General features: G+C 37.8%; 1 protein-coding gene across 9 annotated transcripts in view; it reads left to right on the top strand.

The window, feature by feature from the left end:
- Nucleotides 1-18,211, top strand: part of LOC114247878 (uncharacterized) — a 41,579-nt gene that overhangs the window by 20,305 nt on the left and 3,063 nt on the right. For 2 of the 9 annotated variants that reach the window (XM_089735977.1, XM_089735976.1), the window contains exons 3-15: nucleotides 1,987-2,157; nucleotides 3,924-4,037; nucleotides 5,370-5,507; nucleotides 6,161-6,274; nucleotides 6,773-6,910; nucleotides 8,036-8,149; nucleotides 8,563-8,700; nucleotides 9,841-9,954; nucleotides 10,591-10,643; nucleotides 14,491-14,658; nucleotides 16,058-16,198; nucleotides 16,824-16,862; nucleotides 17,203-17,365. In XM_089735977.1, the coding sequence (XP_089592103.1) occupies nucleotides 1,987-2,157; nucleotides 3,924-4,037; nucleotides 5,370-5,507; nucleotides 6,161-6,274; nucleotides 6,773-6,910; nucleotides 8,036-8,149; nucleotides 8,563-8,700; nucleotides 9,841-9,954; nucleotides 10,591-10,643; nucleotides 14,491-14,658; nucleotides 16,058-16,198; nucleotides 16,824-16,862; nucleotides 17,203-17,365 (1,605 nt within the window). Of the gene's footprint in view, nucleotides 1-1,986; nucleotides 2,158-3,923; nucleotides 4,038-5,369; nucleotides 5,508-6,160; nucleotides 6,275-6,772; nucleotides 6,911-8,035; nucleotides 8,150-8,562; nucleotides 8,701-9,840; nucleotides 9,955-10,590; nucleotides 10,644-12,760; nucleotides 12,965-13,803; nucleotides 13,963-14,044; nucleotides 14,171-14,490; nucleotides 14,659-16,057; nucleotides 16,199-16,823; nucleotides 16,863-17,202; nucleotides 17,366-18,211 lie in introns of those variants that run through there. The other 7 variants (XM_089735980.1, XM_089735978.1, XM_089735984.1 and 4 more) reach the window with 5 other exon arrangements.

Consider the following 18,211-nt stretch of genomic DNA (forward strand, 5'->3'; position numbering starts at 1 on the left):
TGAGAGGCTATGTCAGCGTAACCCTAACTTTAGTAGGTGAGCTCACGGGGCTCAAACCTGACGATGTTGCTAACACGAACCCTAGCAAGAGTCGTGCTTCGCAGAATCTACCACCGGATCGGAAACGCGACCCACTGAGAAGATCCGGCGAGAAACTCAGTGGGCTGTGTCTGAGAGTTAATTTACTCGTCGAGCCCTTCGTCGCAAGCGACGGGTTCGACGAGAACGGTGACCGGTGCTTGAATTACCTAAAAGCACCGTTAGTGGATCGGGCGGACAACTGTATACAAAATTGGGTTAACTTTTATACTATCGAGAACGTTATGAAACTCGCACTAAGCACACTGATATACGAGGGCGGGATGATAAGTAACTAGCCTTTGCTATTTAAAAAGTTAAAATAAAAAAATTTACATATGCCATTTTAAAATTCGTATCTCTGGCCACCTGTGTTTCAAATTTGAATTTGGTGGCGGGAAAATTTTATTGATTTTTTATCGTTTGCAAATATATTTCGTCAACTGCTTTTAAAATGGATAAAATTTAACAAAGAGCGGTGATAAAGTTTCTTCATATGAAGGGGAAAGATATCTATGACGAGTTAAATAATGTTTTGGGTGAATGTGCTCCTTCTTATGCCACAGTAAAAAACTGGGTGGTGAGTTTAAACGCGCTCGTCCAAGATGAAGCCCGCCCCGGACGTCCAAAAAGCGTCACGACTTCGGAAATGGTCGTGAAAGTACATGATATAGTTTTAGCAGATCGACTATTGAAGTTATCTGAAATAGCTGACACTACAGGTATCTCAATAGAACGGGTACTTCATATCCTAAGTGAGGAATTAAATATGAAAAAGTTATCGGCCCGTTGGGTGCCGCGATTGCTTACGCACGATCAAAAAAGGATTCGGATGCAAAACTCAAAAGAATTTCTGGACCGTTTTTAGAGTAATAAGGCCGTTTTTTACGTCGATTTGTAACAACAGATGAAACATGGGTTCATTATTACACGCCAGAATAAAAAATTCTATCAAAACAATGGACTCAATCGGGATGCCGGGCTCCAAAAAAAGCCATGGCTGTAAAGTCGGCTGGAAAAGTGATGGCTTCCGTCTTTTGGGATGCAGATCAGATCTTGATGATAGATTACCTTCCTAAAGGTCACAATTAATGGCGAATACTACGCTAATCTTCTAGATAATCTTCATTAACGTATTTAGCAAAAACGACCAGCTTTGGCGGAAAAAAAATCATCGTCCACCAAGACAACGCTAGTTGCTTAGATGGGTGGACGAGCTCACAGCCCAACAACGACGACTACATGTGTTAAAGCTATGGCAAAATCAACGAATTGAAGTATGATTTGCTGCCCCACCCACCTGATCTAGCGCCATCAGACTTCTACTTATTCCCTAAGCTCAAAACTTCTTTAGGCGGACAGAAATTTGCCACAAATGATGAAATCATAGCCGCTGTAGAGGAGTATTTCGCAGGCCTCGAAAGAAAACATTTTATGGAAGGCATTACTGCTTTAGAACGAAGATGGAATAAGTGCGTAGAGGCTCACGGAGAATATGTCGAAAAATAAAATTAATTTTATCACGGAAAGTTAAGCGTTTTATTATTAGGCTAGTTACTTATCATCCCGCCCTTGTATGTTATTACGTGACACAAAAATAGTGATCCTCTTAATTTTTTATTTTTTTATTTCTTAGATGGGTGGACGAGCTCACAGCCCACCTGGTATTAAGTGGTTACCGGACCTCTAGAAATCTACAACGTAAATGCGCCACCCACCTTGAGATATAAGTTCTGAGGTCTCAGTATAGTTACAACGGCTGCCCTACCCTTCAAACCGAAACGCATTACTACTTCACGGCAGAAATAGGCAGGGCGGTGGTACCTACCCGTGCGGACTCACAAGAGGTCCTACCACCAGTTGTTTTGTTATTTGTTCTAATGCGTACCCATTTAAATGTGCTTCTAGACAAACCGAGTCAGATAACAACAGATGACGCGTCTGCCGTCCAAGAAATGCAGTCGGAAGTGGAATGCCTGGCGGGAACCGAGTGGGAGAGCAACTGCCACTTCTGCAGGTGCTCTGATTCAGGAGTCGCCGAGTGCTTGAGGCAGGACAGCTGTGATCAAATTATATTTAGTAAGTTGTGATTTAAACGGTAAAGTCCAAATTCATGTGTTTTTTTATTTTTTTTATTGCTTAGATGGGTGGACGAGCTCACAACCCACCTAGTGTTAAGTGGTTACTGGAGCCCATAGACATCCACGACGTAAATGCGCCACCCACCTTAACATATAAGTTCTAAGGTCTCAGTATAGTTACAACGGCTGCCCCACCCTTTAAACCGAAACGCATTACTGCTTCACGGCAGAAATAGGCAGGGTGGTGGTACCCACCTACGCGGACTCACAAGAGGTCCTACCATTAGTAAGTACCACCTACCACCAGTGTGTAAGGCGTTTTCACCTTTGTACCTTTTTAATACGCTTTTATTAGCTTCAGACGTATGCATGTTTGTAACGGTATCTTTGAACATGATTTTTGACCCCCTTCAAAACGTCGGATTAACCCGAAATTTGGTATACTTATTAAGGATCGATGACAATTCGATACTAAAAAAAATATGATAAAAAAAATAAATTGAAATTTATTTAAAAAGTGAAAAATAAGTAATAGTTTAAAAAAAACTAACAAAATACGCTTTTATAGAAAATCTAACTAAAAAATAAAAAATTAAAATTAGTGTAAGAAAAAATTATTTTATTGTAAAAAAAAGCGTGGGGTGCTTTTCAGGATATTATCAAAATAAACCTTCTACTGATATCTGTTCATAAAATATTTATAGCTACTTATACCATGCACCCGACGCTCTTTTTTACAATAAAATCATTTTTTCTTACACTATTTTTAATTCAAATATATTAAAATTTATTTTCTATTTTTTAGTTGGATTTTCTATAAAAGCGTATTTTGTTAGTTTTTTAAACTATTATTTATATCTACTAAAAGGCTGACACAATCATTCAAATTAATAGGTCTGGGCAGATAATCATTGTATGGGTTAAAAGTGTTCGTTACACAGCTGTTATAATTGAATGAGTGACTCAGTGGTGCAGTAGATAGCGCCCCTAACTCTTGTACCGAGGGTCGTGGGTTCGATTCTCACATCGGGCAAACCATTCGTGTGATGAACAGGTTTGCTTGCTCTTTGTCTGGGTGCTCATTATCTATATATGTATATATTGATAGGTATATAAGTTTGTATTTCAGTCTCTGGTACCTATAATCCTAATTTGAAGCCGGGTGACCGTGCGTGATTTGTTTCCAGTTATTTAGTTCCATTTATATCCTTACGTATCAACCGGTTATCTTTTTTTTTTCTTAGATGTGTGAACGAGCTCACAGCCCACCTTATGTTAAGTGGTTACTGGAGCCCATAGACATCTACAACGTAAATGCGCCACACACCTTGAGGTATAAATTCTAAGGTCTCAATATAGTTACAACGGCTGCCCCACCCTTCAAACCGAAACGCATTACTGCTTACGGCAGAAATAGGCGGGGCGGTGGTATCTACCCGTGCGGACTCACAAGAAGTCCTACCACCAGTAATTACGCAAATTGTAATTTTGCGGGTTTCATTTTTATTACACGATGTTATTCCTTCACCGTGGAAGTCAATCGTGAACAATTGTTAAGTACGTATTTCATTAGAAAAATTGGTACCCGCCTGCGGGATTCGAACACCGTTGCATCGCTATATATGAATGCACCGGACGTCTTATCCTTTAGGCCACGACGACTTCCGTATAAGATTATAACTAGCAGGTACTGTTTAATTTAATTTAATTTATTACAGCCATGTTCCATAATAGTCTTTTAAATATATTCTTTTTTATTTCCAGCTGAACCTGTGCGTTGTCAGCCAGGCACCTCCTTCCAGAGGGATTGTAACACTTGCGTCTGCTTAGATAACGGTCTGGGCCTGTGCTCTTTGGATGCCTGTAGAAGATCGTCAAGTAAGAACTTGTCTACACTTAATTCTAAATTTAAATTTTATTTTTCACCAGAGAAGATAATCACTAGATGTAGGATTGGTAAGAACGGAACGTATGAAAGAGTGTGGAATGGAACGTTAAATGTGAGTGAGAGAAAACGATAAGAAAGGGAAAAAGAGAATGACAGAGTGACAGAGAATAGTAAATGGCGAAGATGGTTAAGGCATAAAAAAGGTGTTTGATAAAAATTTTAGTATTATAATAACTGAAGATTTTAGAACAGTGGAACTTTTATTTTATGCACTGCAATCCCTATTCTATTATATATAGGTATTACTAGCTGACCCGGCAGACTTCGTAGTGCCTCAATCGATAAACAAAAGACCTAAACTTTTGTATAAAATAAACTTAAAACAAACAAAAGGAATCCGTCCGACTGGACACACATCAAAGGAAAAACATTGAATTCCGAGAATTTTCATATTTAACCTTTTAAACCTTCCCTGGACTTTCACAAATAATTCAAGACCAAAATTAGCCAAACCGGTCCAGCCGTTCTCGAGTTTTAGCGAGACTAACGAACAGCAATTCATTTTTATATATATATATATAGATTATATTATATCTATCCCTATTTATATTACTGTCGGCCACATTGGAAAACTCAGCCTAACTATCGCCTGCCACTGAGGACTTATTTCGAATAGGAGTTTGAAGCAGAGCCTGTTATATCGATCGGGATACATTGTGGAGGGAAGTTCATATCAGATGTGGATTATTAATAGGAAAAATGTTTTCACAACCTACTGTCAGCAAACGCAACGTTTCCATGTAGTAGCAGAGTGAACGTAATTGTAATCTAAAAAAATAGATGATGAGATAATTTAAATTTTTTACAAACACTTTACAGTTTTCGTGGTCACGGATGACCGTAAAAGTGTTTTTAATCATCAATGACAGTGTTACTAGTGCCTTGCCTAGATTAGTGACCGAGCTAATGGCGCCTGTTGTTAAATGATTGGGAAGGCCAATGAACAAATAAAATGACGGCACCTAGCTTTAGAGCTTTAAGTCTCATTTGTATAGTACAACGGCTGTGACACCCATCGAATTGGAATTCATTAATCTTGCGCGGCAGAAATGGACAAGGTCGTGGTACTTACTTACGGGGGCTTACAAGCTTCCCTATCATCGGTAAAATACAGGCCACTATAAGAAGAAGAAGAAGAAGGCATCTGAAAGAGATCGCCGTGAGCGACAGGCACGTTGCGATTGGTTGCAACCGTTGTCTTGTCCATCATAACAAGTGATTTGCTGTCAAAGTTTGCCCTATTTGTATCTCACGAATTTCAGCTCCCAAGAAGTCTGAGCTGATCCAGGGCAGAGAATGCGCTCCGGGATCAACGTGGTCGAACCAGTGTAACAGTTGTAGGTGCAATGCCGATGGATACGCCATTTGTAGTGACGAAGCCTGCACTGAAGACATTAACGGTAAAATATATTAGAATGTCTAATTATATCTATAACTAATCCGTTGGCACTGAATAGTCCAAGAAGTTGTGATGACCACTTGTTTTCATACAGATATCAAAGAATAGCTATTAAATAGCTTTTAATGAAATACTGTAATACTGTAACTATACTTGAGACCTTAGAACTTATATCTCAAGATGGGTGGCGCATTTGCGTTGTAGATGTCTATGGGCTCCGGTAACCACTTAAAACCAGGTGGACTGTGAGCTCGTCCACCCATCTAAACAATAAAAAAAAATTGATTACATTATTATTTTTGAGATATCATAGAGTTTTTTTTGTTACATTTTTAAATCGATATTAATTTATTTTATCATTTGGTAAAAGTTATCGCGATACAAAAATTGTTTTTGTTTGGGTTTAATCACGCATAAGTTTTTCCGAAATTGCAATACGCATATGTGTTTCAATTCTTTCTTTACGTGGTCACGGATGACAACGACTTATCTCCGAATTAAATTGTACTAAATTGAAACGTTATTAATTTCCTATTTTTTTTCGTTCTCCTATCATAGTAACCTCAATGGGGTTATACTAGATTCATAGAACGAGGAGGTAAGCTCACGGGGCTCTAACGTGATGAATTTCCTGCTGACTCTTTAAATTTTCAGAGCCAAAGAAAGAGTGTGCACCGAATACGATGTGGAAAAATGAATGCAACACGTGCTGGTGCACTTCGGACGGTAAACCTATGTGCACTAGGATGGAATGCATCACTAATAACAGTGAGTATGTGTAATGAAGTGCATTAATAATCGGAGTAATACTATAGTTATAATTAACCTTATCTCATAATTGATTTTAATAGTGGCATCTTTGTTAGCCATCACGGTCATGTAAATATTGTTGTTTAATAATAATATTAATAACGATAAAAGATATTGTTATAAAAAAGTAATTGGTTGTCTTTAAAGTTGACTTACGGAGTTACGGACATAGTTTTACGTGATAACGTCAGTAGCAGAAGTATTCAAACTGCTGGCTCTGACGTCATGCGAGACGAGAAATAAATGTGTCACAGACATGGCTATGGTACCTACTCACGGGGGCTTACAAGCCTGCCTATGACCAGTAAAATACAGGCCACTAAAATAAGAAGAAGGTATTTGAAAGAGATGGCCGTGAATGATAGGCACGTTGCAATTGGTTGCAGCCGTTGTCCATTACAAAGAACAAGGGCTTTGCTGTCAAAGTTTGCCATATTTGTATTCCACGAATTTCAGCTCCCGAGAAGTCTGAACTGATCCAGGGCAGAGAATGCGCTCCGGGATCGACGTGGTCGAACCAGTGTAACAGTTGTAGGTGCAATGCCGATGGATACGCCATTTGTAGTGACGAAGCCTGCACTGAACACATTAACGGTAAAATATATTAGAACGTCTAATTATACTAATCCGTTAGCACTGAATAGTCCAAGAAGTTGTGATGATCACTTGTTTTCATACAGATATCAAATAAAATAACTTTTAATGATTATAATACTGTAACTATACTTGTGACCTTAGAACTTATATCTCAATGTGGGTGGTGCATTTGCGTTGTAGACTTCTTTTTTTTATTTTATTGCTTAGATGGGTGGACGAGCTCACAGCCCACCTGGTGTTAAGTGGTTACTGGAACCCATATACATCTACAATGTAAATGCGCCACACACCTTGAGATATAAGTTCTTAGGTCTCAGTATAGTTACAACGGTTGTCCCACCCTTCAAACCGAAACGCATTACTGCTTCACGGCTGAAATAGGTGGGGCGGTGGTACCTACCCGTGCGGACTCACAAGAGGTCCTACCACCAGTAATTACGCAAATTATAATTTTGCGGGTTTGATTTTTATTATACGATGTTATTCCTTCACCGTGGAAGTCAATCGTGAACAATTGTTAAGTACGTATTTCATTAGAAAAATTAGTACCCGCCTGCGGGATCGAACACCGTTGCATCGCTATAGACGAATGCACCGGACGTCTTATCCTTTAGGCCACGACGACTTATACGTCGATGACGTCTATGGGCTCCAGTAACCACTTAAAACCAGGTGGGCTGTGAGCTCGTCCACCCATCTAAGCAATAAAAAAAATTGACTACACTATTAATTTTGAGATATCATAGAGTTTTTTTTTGTTACATTTTTAAATCGATATTAATTTCTTTTATTATTTGGTAAAATTTATCGCGGTATAAAATATTTTTTTCTGTTTAATCACGCATAAGTTTTTTCCGAAATTGCAATACGCATATATGTGTTTCAATTCTTTCTTTACGTGGTCACGAATGACAACGACTTATCTCCGAATTAAATTGTACTAAATTGAAACATTATTAATTTCTTATTTTTTTTCTTTCTCCTATCATATTAGCCTCAAGGGGTTATACTAGATTCACAGAAAGACTGCCTAGTCTTGTGACTCCGTGAGAGCCCGTGAGCTCAGGTGAGCTCACGAGGCTCTAACCTGATGAATTTCCTGCTGACTCTTTAAATTTTCAGAGCCAAAGAAAGAGTGTGCACCGAATACGATGTGGGAAAATGAATGCAACACGTGTTGGTGCACTTCGGACGGTAAACCCATGTGCACTAGGGTGGAATGCATCACTAATAACAGTGAGTATGTGTAATCTTATCGCATAATTGATTTTAAAGGTGGCATCTTTGTTGACCATCACGGTCATTTAAAAATTGTTGTTTAATAATAATATTAATAACGGTAAAGTTATTGTTATAAAAAAATAATTGGTTGTCTGTAAAGTCGGTTTACGGACGATTGTTTTACGTGATAACGTCAGTAGCAGAACTATTCGAACTGCTAGCTCTGATGTGGTTATGGTACCTACTGACATGGGCTTACAAGCCTACTTATGACCAGTAAAATACAGGCCACTATAAGAAGAAGAAGGTATCGGAAAGAGATCGCCGTGAATGATAGGCACGTTACAATTGGTTGCAGCCGTTGTCCATTATAAAGAACATGGATTTTGCTGTCAAAGTTTGCCTTATTTGTATCCCACGAATTTCAGCTCCCAAGAAGTCTGAGCTAATCCAAGGCAGAGAATGCGCTCCGGGATCGACGTGGTCGAACCAGTGTGTCAGTTGTAGGTGCAATGCCGATGGATACGCCATTTGTAGTGACGAAGCCTGTGCTGAACACATTGACGGTAAAATATATTAGAACATCTAATTATATTTATAACTAATCCGTCAGCACTGAATAAAGTCCAAGAAATTGTGATGGCTACATGTGACATCACCACAAGTAAAACACATTTTCATATTGATATCAAAGAAAATAGTTTTTAATGATGACAGTGCTAGAAAGTACCGAAACTATATTTTTGAGAAATCATCCTGTTACATTTTTAAATCGATATTAATTTCTTTTATCATTGGTAAAATTTATCGCGATACAAAAATACTTTGTTGGGTTTAATCACGTAAAATTAAATGTTTTTCCGAAATCGCGGTACACATATATGACGGATTGACCGGTTCCATGATGTTTTTAAAGTTATGACATCAGCAACTGTTCTCTTCATCATTATGATTGCCTTCCATAGTGACAGTAATTAAGACTCATTTTTCCAATGAATTCCATTTATTACATTACCAATGTACAACGTTAACGGTAGAGAGCTCCGCTCTGTTCAGCTACTCGAGTCTGAATGTGTTTTGCGTTTTTTTTCCTACCTAAGCTGATAGCCTTGAGAGGCTATTTCAGCATAGCCTTAACTAGTAGGTGAGCTCACGGGGCTCAAACCGGAGTGATGCTAACACTGAACCTAGCAAGAGCAGTGATTCGCATAATCTACCACTGGATCGGAAATGCGACCTACTGAGAAGATCCGGCGAGAAATTCAGTGGGCTGTGTCTATGGGTTAATTTACTCGTCGAGCCCTTCGTCGCAAGCGACGGGTTCGACGAAGACGGGGACCGGTGCTTGTGGTACCTAAAAGTAGCGTTAATGGATCGGGAGGATCCGTAATGACGAGTTTTGGGCGTGTTGTGCGACAATAGTCACTCGTATTTATAGTAGATAAGTGGGGGTAGCTTAATCATGAATTGTCTTGAATACAGTCTTAAATTGTTGTTGACATGCGTAACATTTAGGAAACAGTTAACTTTAACTATTTTTAGTTAGTTAAATAGTGGAGTTGCACCGATATAATAATATATTTATATGTATATTTTTAAATATTTTCTTTACGTGGTCACGGATGACAATGATTTATCTCCGAATTAAATTGTACTAAATTATGAATTAGCGTTATGAATTTCCTGTTGACTGTTTGAATTTTCAGAGCCAAAGAAAGACTGTGCGCCGAATACTACATGGAAAAATGAATGCAACACGTGTTGGTGCACTTCGGACGGTAAAGCTATGTGCACTAAGATGGGGTGCATCAGTTATAACAGTGAGTATGTGTAAATGCAGTCCATTAACAATCAGAGTAATACCACAATTACAATTAATCTTATCGCATAATTAATCTTAAAAGTGGCCTCTTTGTTGCCCATCACGGTCATTTAAAAACTGTTGTTTAATTATGATATTAATAACGGTAAAAGTTATTGTTATAAAAAAATAATTGGTTGTCAGTAAAGTCGGCTTACGGACGATAGTTTTACGTGATAATGTCAGTGGCAGAACTATTCGAACTGCTAGCTCTGACGTCACGCAAGAAGAGAGATAAATGTGTCACAAGCCAACGCTTGGCCGATCGTGCTTCTCTATCGCTTGTTGCGCGCACTCGCTTGCACGCTCAGGCTCAGGTGGAACGTGACACTTTTTCGTGCGTACAGTCGGTGCTCACCGATTTATAAGATGTTATCACGTCAAAAATTACGAAACAAAATAGGGGACGTTTTTTTTGAAGATTAAAAACAATTTTACAGCTTTTTCTTTTGCGTTTCGTGATGACTTTTATCGTTGGTCTTCACAGTCGTGGTGGACCTCAGAGGGACCAACCATAAAAGGTTTTTTGATTATCTCCGAACAATAATGCTGTCGTAAGATTTTGAATTTTCAATTTCCGAAAACTTATTTACAGATTTCGGAAGTGGCGTCACGGAAAAATTGGAAACCAAAGAAACCGAAATACCTGTAAGTAGTTTTAATTAATATAGATATAAAATTAATTAGTAAATGTGCGTTAATTATATTTGCGACATGAAAATGGTTCATTGACAGCCAAATCTGGTTACGGTGTTGAATTATTTACGATCGTTAAATGTTACATTACAGTTATACGTTGTACTTTGATATCGAGGGGTGAAATGCTATGTGGATTAGGCGACATGTCGCTTAACGCACGAAATTTATCTTTATAATTAAAGGTGCATTTTATTTGGTATTAGCATCAACAGTTTTGTTTTTAATTGAACTTTAATTAAGTTTACTCCATTGAAATAGTTCGCTATTTTTCTTGTTATGATGCTTTTATCTAAATTTTAAATTTTAAGCTCTCCTGTAAATTTGCAAAAATGTCGCCTTAATCAAACAGCCTTTCAGCACTCGATATATCAATTTTTCGGAACACCGAATGTACATGTACAACTAGATGATTAATATTGTATCGTTATCTGGATCATATTTTTCGTTACCGGTTAATTTGCTTACTATTAAAATCCGGAGGGTTCTCAATTAAAGTTTTCATTTTAAAACGATTTTAAAAGACCAATAATAGTATAATAATACCAAGTCGCTATTGCTTTATTTAGGGGATTTTCTTGGATTTTTGGGCGTCGCAGCCAATGAATCAAATTCGACGCTAGTTCTTATGTATTTGTTATTTGTTTCATATATTTCTTCGGTTCGAGTACTTCAAAGTTTTTGTGGTCACGGATGACATCGATCGTAAATCTGTTTTTAAAAAAAAAAAAAATGTATAAAATCGTCTTTGCGATGATTAAACTAAAGTATATTTCACAAAATCGAATGTCTTTGGTTATAAAAGTGAAAATCATTCTTATGTCATTAGATGTAAAATCTGTGTACAAATTTTAAAGAGATATTTTTAAAGAGATTTTCTTAAATCGAACTTCGCGATTAATTCGTGGTCAATCTCAAAAATGAAAACAGAAATTTCACCGTGTGAATTAAAACAAAATCTGTTGTTTTAATATTTTGTTGGGGGCACACGAGACCTTTACATTTTTAAAAGCAGTTTTACATTTTAATCACTACGTACGTAACGTTAATTTTTCATGTCTTTTCCCCGGTTCACTTATATAAGTGGAATCGAATAGCTGTCAGCTTATCTGGCTTTAACAAAAATATAAAAAAAAATCTTAAAAATATTGATGAAATCCCATGATTAAACCGTAAAACTGCTTTTAACTGCCTCTGTTGTTTTTAATCGAAATGTTTTTTAATATCATTTTTTAAATCTCCATAACTGTGCTAAAATGACGTGAATTTATGTATTCTAATAACAGTTATCATTTGGTGGTCGGATCCTAATAAATTCTAAGGTAAGTAAGCAAATAGTTTATTTTTATTATGATTAATATCTCTATAGGACTTTTAGTTCGCAACGAAAAAGGGAAGATCTTCTATCGATGAAATTGCTTGGTGGTCCGACAGTTCAAATATTATTTTCTTCATGACTTGTATATAAGCAATTTTCTTATGTCGAGATTGTCGTTAACGAGATTCAAGCATCTGTCAAATATCATGTGATCCGCTCATCTGCTCATGTGGATCATAGCTACCGACACATCACATTATTCAAATCAATAATTATATAGTTATCCTGAAATTTAAGTAAACATAATTGGACAAACATAATTGGACATTAAACAAATTATAAGAATTTGCAAATTATTCCATAGGCCCGGAAACACTGTATGTTCGGGTTTACTATTTTTTGACGTCACAAGTTAGTATGGAAGTAGATCCGATCGTATGCTTCAACTATCCAGAATTGGTTATAGATATCTTAATGAGTGATACCTGTAATTACAACAGACGATAATTAGTAGTTAAGATTTAATTAGTATCCGCTTTTCAAATTTTAATGCCAAGTGGAGTACAAAATTAGAGAGAGGTTCTAAAGTTCTTTTTAAATATGTAAAATCAATTTGAAATTTTAAACTTCGCGCTTAATAACGAAGCTCATTTCGGAACTGTGGCCTTATTGAGGCAATGGTAGAGATACCATGTTGTGATATTCTATAGGCATGTTCCTTCTTTGAAATATTTATTTATTTGAAAACGAGGAAACCTTTCAGACGATCGCAAATAAAATTGAGGGTAATAAAGTAAGAAGAGCGATAACGTGTAAACCGAATCAGGAATTCAAATCGGACTGTAACTTGTGCAAGTGTTCGCAAAGTGGGCACAGCTACACTTGCACTCATAATGAGTGTCTCGAAGGCGATACCGGAACGGACGCGGACGTTGAGGTGTTTATGGAAAATGAGGTGAGTTAGTCGTTTTTTGCTACTTTTTGTCACTGCCTATAAAAACCATAACGCGAGTATCGCTACCCAATTTGAGACGTAAAGTGGAAGGTATAATTGGATTGTAAAACGGCTCTCCTACCTTACAAACCTGGTGGAAAATAGGCACGATGGTGTTACCCACCCAAAAATGCAGGGAAACAATCGCTATATGGTGCTATGAATACTTTAAGAACGAACGAATACTTTGCTGCTCATCCACCTGTGAATCAGTACATTTGACGATTGGATATTGCTATTCTAGGTTAACGTATAAAAATAAATGCAGTTATCATCAATAAAAAAGTTTGGAATTATTGGGATTATTTAAGCAGTCTTCAGAGATTTTGGTCAGCCAAAAAGACCATAATAGTTATTTCGGGAAAACAATACCCGATTATCAACGTCAACATCTTCAGACACGAGGCCGAAATCTCACTTCTATTTCATCAAATTGCACATGGCTGTTTCGCTGCAGAAATAGGCCGGTTTGTGGTTACTTAACCATACGATAACCATACGATTTCATAATGCGCCACAGCATCAGCTTAGTACCGAAAATGGCCTCTGATACCATGCCAATCGGTTTTTCTTATTACCGTATAGGCAGACAAGCATATGGCCCACCTGATGGTGAGTGATTACCGTCGCTCATGGACGTCAATGCCAGGGGCAAAGCCAAGCTGCTGCCTACCGTTTAATACTCTCCACAAGTCTCGTTTGAAGAAGGACATGCCATGGCGCTCGGGAAACACGGTTGAGGGGAGCTCATTCCAAAGCCAGATTGTACGGTTTGGTTTTCGGTTAAACCTCTTTTCCAGGGCGTTGATCATATAGAGCGCCACTCTGTCTGCAAGCCCAGGGACAGCTTTTACGTCAGCTGCAATATTTGTCGGTGCAATGATTTCGGTACCGACTACGCGTGCACGAACAAACTGTGTCCATTGCCGGCCGATGTTGAGGTCTTTCATGAGTTAAAGGTGCGTTTGAGACGGGACGACGGATCTTTTAATCATTATCAAAAGCTTTATTTAAAAACCGTAATTTGTGTTATTTTTGCAGGAAACAAAACCTGTCGTTCCTATTGTGAAAGCCAGTTACAGTGGTAGTACACCGTAATTCAAGGAATCAACCGAAAAAGCAACGTTTTAATTTATTAATGTCAAATAATAAATAAATTAAAAACCATGCCCCTTTCATTATTTTCACTATGTCAATAAACTACCTAACTTACTCAACAAACCTTTGATTTTCATGAAACGATTTTTGTATTCTTCACCTTTTGTTGGTACTGTTTCATTCAAATAATATATTTATTTATTTTGGCCTCTGTTAAAACGAGGAGAACTGTCCAAATATCATACCAAAACCTTTACGTCCAAGTGCCAATAATTGTGTAATTTACCCACTGCCAGTTTTGTTCATCAGTGCCGAATAGTTTGATAAAAGTATTCGAGAATTCGATTTAAAATTCTCTATCATCGTGTGTACATTCCTCGTTACTTCAGGAGTTAAGGTCGTCTCAAAACACGACCAAAGCAATCGTTTGCGTCGCAAACCGAATGTTCATCAAGGACTGCAACACTTGCTGGTGTAACGAAGACGGTACTACCTTCTACTGCACCCGAAGAGTCTGCGTACCCATGTTGCCGGAAGACGGTGACGAAGATCCTGAGGTATCTTTATCAGTAGATAGGCCGGTGCCTGGTGCTGGTGGTAGTCTTTGCGGGAAATTCCTGAACTTCTTCGTTGATTTGCTGACGGACTCTTGATCGGTTGTGGTTCTTCTCTATCTATCTATCTCTTGGGTTTATGGCGTTTCCTTTTAGATTTCGCCAATGTTAAGTGACAAGTGTATATAATACTCTGCTTTCTATAGCGGGCTTCGTGAACGAGCAAGGTCACAGATTGTAACTAAGAATTAAGTGAGTAGCTAAGAATGTTTGATGACAGGATCGCTGTTGATGTACCTAAAAAAAATAAGACGCACACAATATGTATACAGGGGTTAGTTGGCTAAAAGACAGACAAACTACTGTTTAATATTATTATGGTTAATGAATGAACTAAGAATATAAACGAAAGGGGAGTTGACAAGGGAAAGAAGAGATTTGAGATCAATGGGGCGAGGAATGTCAGTAGGAAGGAGATCATAGAGGGAAGAAGATAGACGAGGACAACTGAAAAATATGTAATTTGGAGAGCCTTCGTCAAGACCACTTCGTGGTTCTTCTCAAAATCTATGATCATTCTCTACTGTCAAAACCTGTGATCTTTATTTTTTACTTCCATATTGACTTTATGACATTTTGTCTATGACTACTGTAGTCTATTGTTGCGAATCTAAAATCTGTGATAATTTATTTTTCTCTTCCATATTGAGGTTAAGGCATAGTGTGAATATATCGCGCTAGTTGAAAAACCATTTGATAGCGTTAATTTTCAAAGTTTTCTGAATTCAAATGACGCAGCTTATGTTCTATAATAAATATGTTTGGCGCTAAAAATATTCACATTGTGGCCTCTGGCTTAAAAACTGTATCTCAATTTTCCTCTTTGTATTTCTATTAAACTCATTTCATTCGTTCCGTAGTTGTCCATCGCCGAGCTTCATCTTATAGTGTTTACCAAGATTATATTGACTAATTTAAATAATTTTGTATAGGTACTATGAAATAAGCTACTGTATCTTTGAATGTTTTTGACACTGCGTTCATACGTAAACTTTTTACTTTTTCACAGCCCAATTATGTACATACATACATTTAAAGTATACTCATAAGTATCCCTGATACGTAATAGTAAGGATTCTTTCACATTTACTAAATTTTTCGGGTTTTTTCCCTACCTATTCGCTGTTAGGGACTATTCCAGTTTCTCGCGGACGGGTAAGTGAGCTCACGGACGGACTCAACCTGAGATAATTTGATAACACTAGCCCTAGCAAAAGCAGTGTTTCGCAGAATCTACCAACGGATCGGAATCGCGACTAACTGGAAAAATTCGGAGAGAAAATCAATCTATGGAAATTTTCCGATCGGTTTTAATGGATATTAAAACTTTAATTTGAACTAGAACTTGAACCAGAAACCAGCGACGCCAAAGGAGTGCAAGCCGAATGAAACATTCCAAATTGGTTGCAACAGATGCAGATGTAATTCTGAGGGTACATTGTATTCTTGTACGAGGATTGGCTGCTTGGAAGCCGAGGAAAAGGTTTGCACGTACCAACCATATATAAAAAAATGTGATAATCTGGGTTAATGACGAGAATCAACGCAATTTAGAATTTGACTGGAAAATCTGGAATGAAGCTAGAGTGAATATAGTTAGATTCAGTCTAAAATCTAACTATATTCAATCTAGCTTCATTTCAGGTTTTCTAGGCACTTTTCCTTCATTTCAGTTGTGTATCGATCACTGAAAATTACCTTAAAGACCTTCAGTCTTTGAAAATATATCATCTGTCAATTACGCTTCGTGCCATATTGTAAAATATGTATAAATAGTGAAACCAAAATTCGTCGTGGCGTTTTTCCAAAGTTAAGTACTCTTTCTTCTAAATCTTCGCCACCGCGTTGATTCCTGTTGTTATTTCAACAAACTGTTTATAATTTTTGTGAAAATAAATAGCGATTTCATTAATGGTGGTGGTATTATTTTCATCCCAACTAACATTCCAACATTCCAATTGTGGGTAATATCCCGAGTTGGACTTTGACTATGTCCACAAATTCCCTTTACCCGATCGTCCTCATACACAAATTGTTTTTTGTCTCTTAATTAGCTCTACTAAAGTAACTCTAATATTAATTCCTCGTATGTCTGGTTGTCTCCACAGAACCACACCCTGTCTAGAAAAGTTCGTGCGTCCCAACAGGTAAAACCTTTCATCACCAATAAGATCCATTTTCTGGTTTTTAAATTTTGTACAGTTTCAAATATGCTCATGTCTTAAGAAATTGCCTTAAATTTAAAGTTATCAGATTAAATTTCCTACTCCAGTACCAATGGCAAGTGCTTTTGCGTGGATTTTGGGGCGTAGGGCACAAAACCGATAAACTTCCTTGGAGAGCTTTTCAATTTGAAATATTTTAGCGTTGTATTTAATATATTAGTAATTAGTATACAATATTTGACATTTGCCTCATCTTTGATCTTTGCCCTACAATGTCTACGCTCAGCTTGACGCTAACGCAGAGAAACATTTTGTTTTCCAGGAAACTGTCAAAACCTGCCAGCCCGGTCAAGAATTCCGGTTGGACTGCAATAAGTGTCTCTGCGATAAGGAAGGCAAAGACTTCTCCTGCACTCGTATGGATTGCAACGCTCTCAACAGTAACCACAATGCTGAGCCCTTCAACGGCGACAGAACTAAAAGAGGTATGGTTCTATTAAACATTTAGGATTTTCTATTTGTTTAACGCAACTGCCGGGGCCGATACACAGGATAATGTGCCTTAAATCATGAAGGTCAAAGTCTTAATTCGACTGAGGTCTTTCTAACTTTTAAGTCTGGAACTGATCATTGCTTGATCGAAAAAGACAGGAGGATGGTGCCGACTCGTACAACAGTAGACCATTCTTGCAAGAGTACTAACGAAGGTAACAAAGCTAGCAAATGAAAAATTTGATTTGGACAGTATAATAACGTAATTGGCAGGGTTCGGCTGTTTATCATTGCTATAAAATCTAACCGGCATCATGGATACGGCATCGAGCCGTTCCGACAAGCTTCTAACGCGCCTTGGACCACATTTGACCACACGAGAAGTCGTCGTGGCCTAAAGGATAAGACGTCCGGTGCATTCGTGTTGAAGCGATGCAGCCAACGGTGTTTAAATCCCGCAGGCGGGTACCAATTTTTCTAATGAAATACGTACTCAACAAATGTTCACGATTGACTTCCACGGTGAAGTAATAACATCGTGTAATAAAAATCAAACCCGCAAAATTATAATTTGCGTAATGACTGGTGGTAGGACCTCTTGTGAGTCCGCGCGGATAGGTGCCACCGCCCTGCCTATTTCTGCCGTGAAGCAGTAATGGGTGGCGCGTCTACGTTGTAGATGTCTATGGGCTCCAGTAACCACTTAACACCAGGTGGGCTGTGAGCTCGTCCACCTATCTAAGCAATAAAAAAAAAACACTTTTAATGCTAGAGCTCGCAAAATGCCTGAAACTGGTACCTATTATATATTAATACGTGAAGCAAAAACTTTGTACCCC

This window comes from Bombyx mandarina, chromosome 20, assembly GCF_030267445.1.
Source record: "Bombyx mandarina strain Sakado chromosome 20, ASM3026744v2".
NCBI classification, from domain to species: Eukaryota; Metazoa; Arthropoda; class Insecta; order Lepidoptera; family Bombycidae; genus Bombyx; species Bombyx mandarina.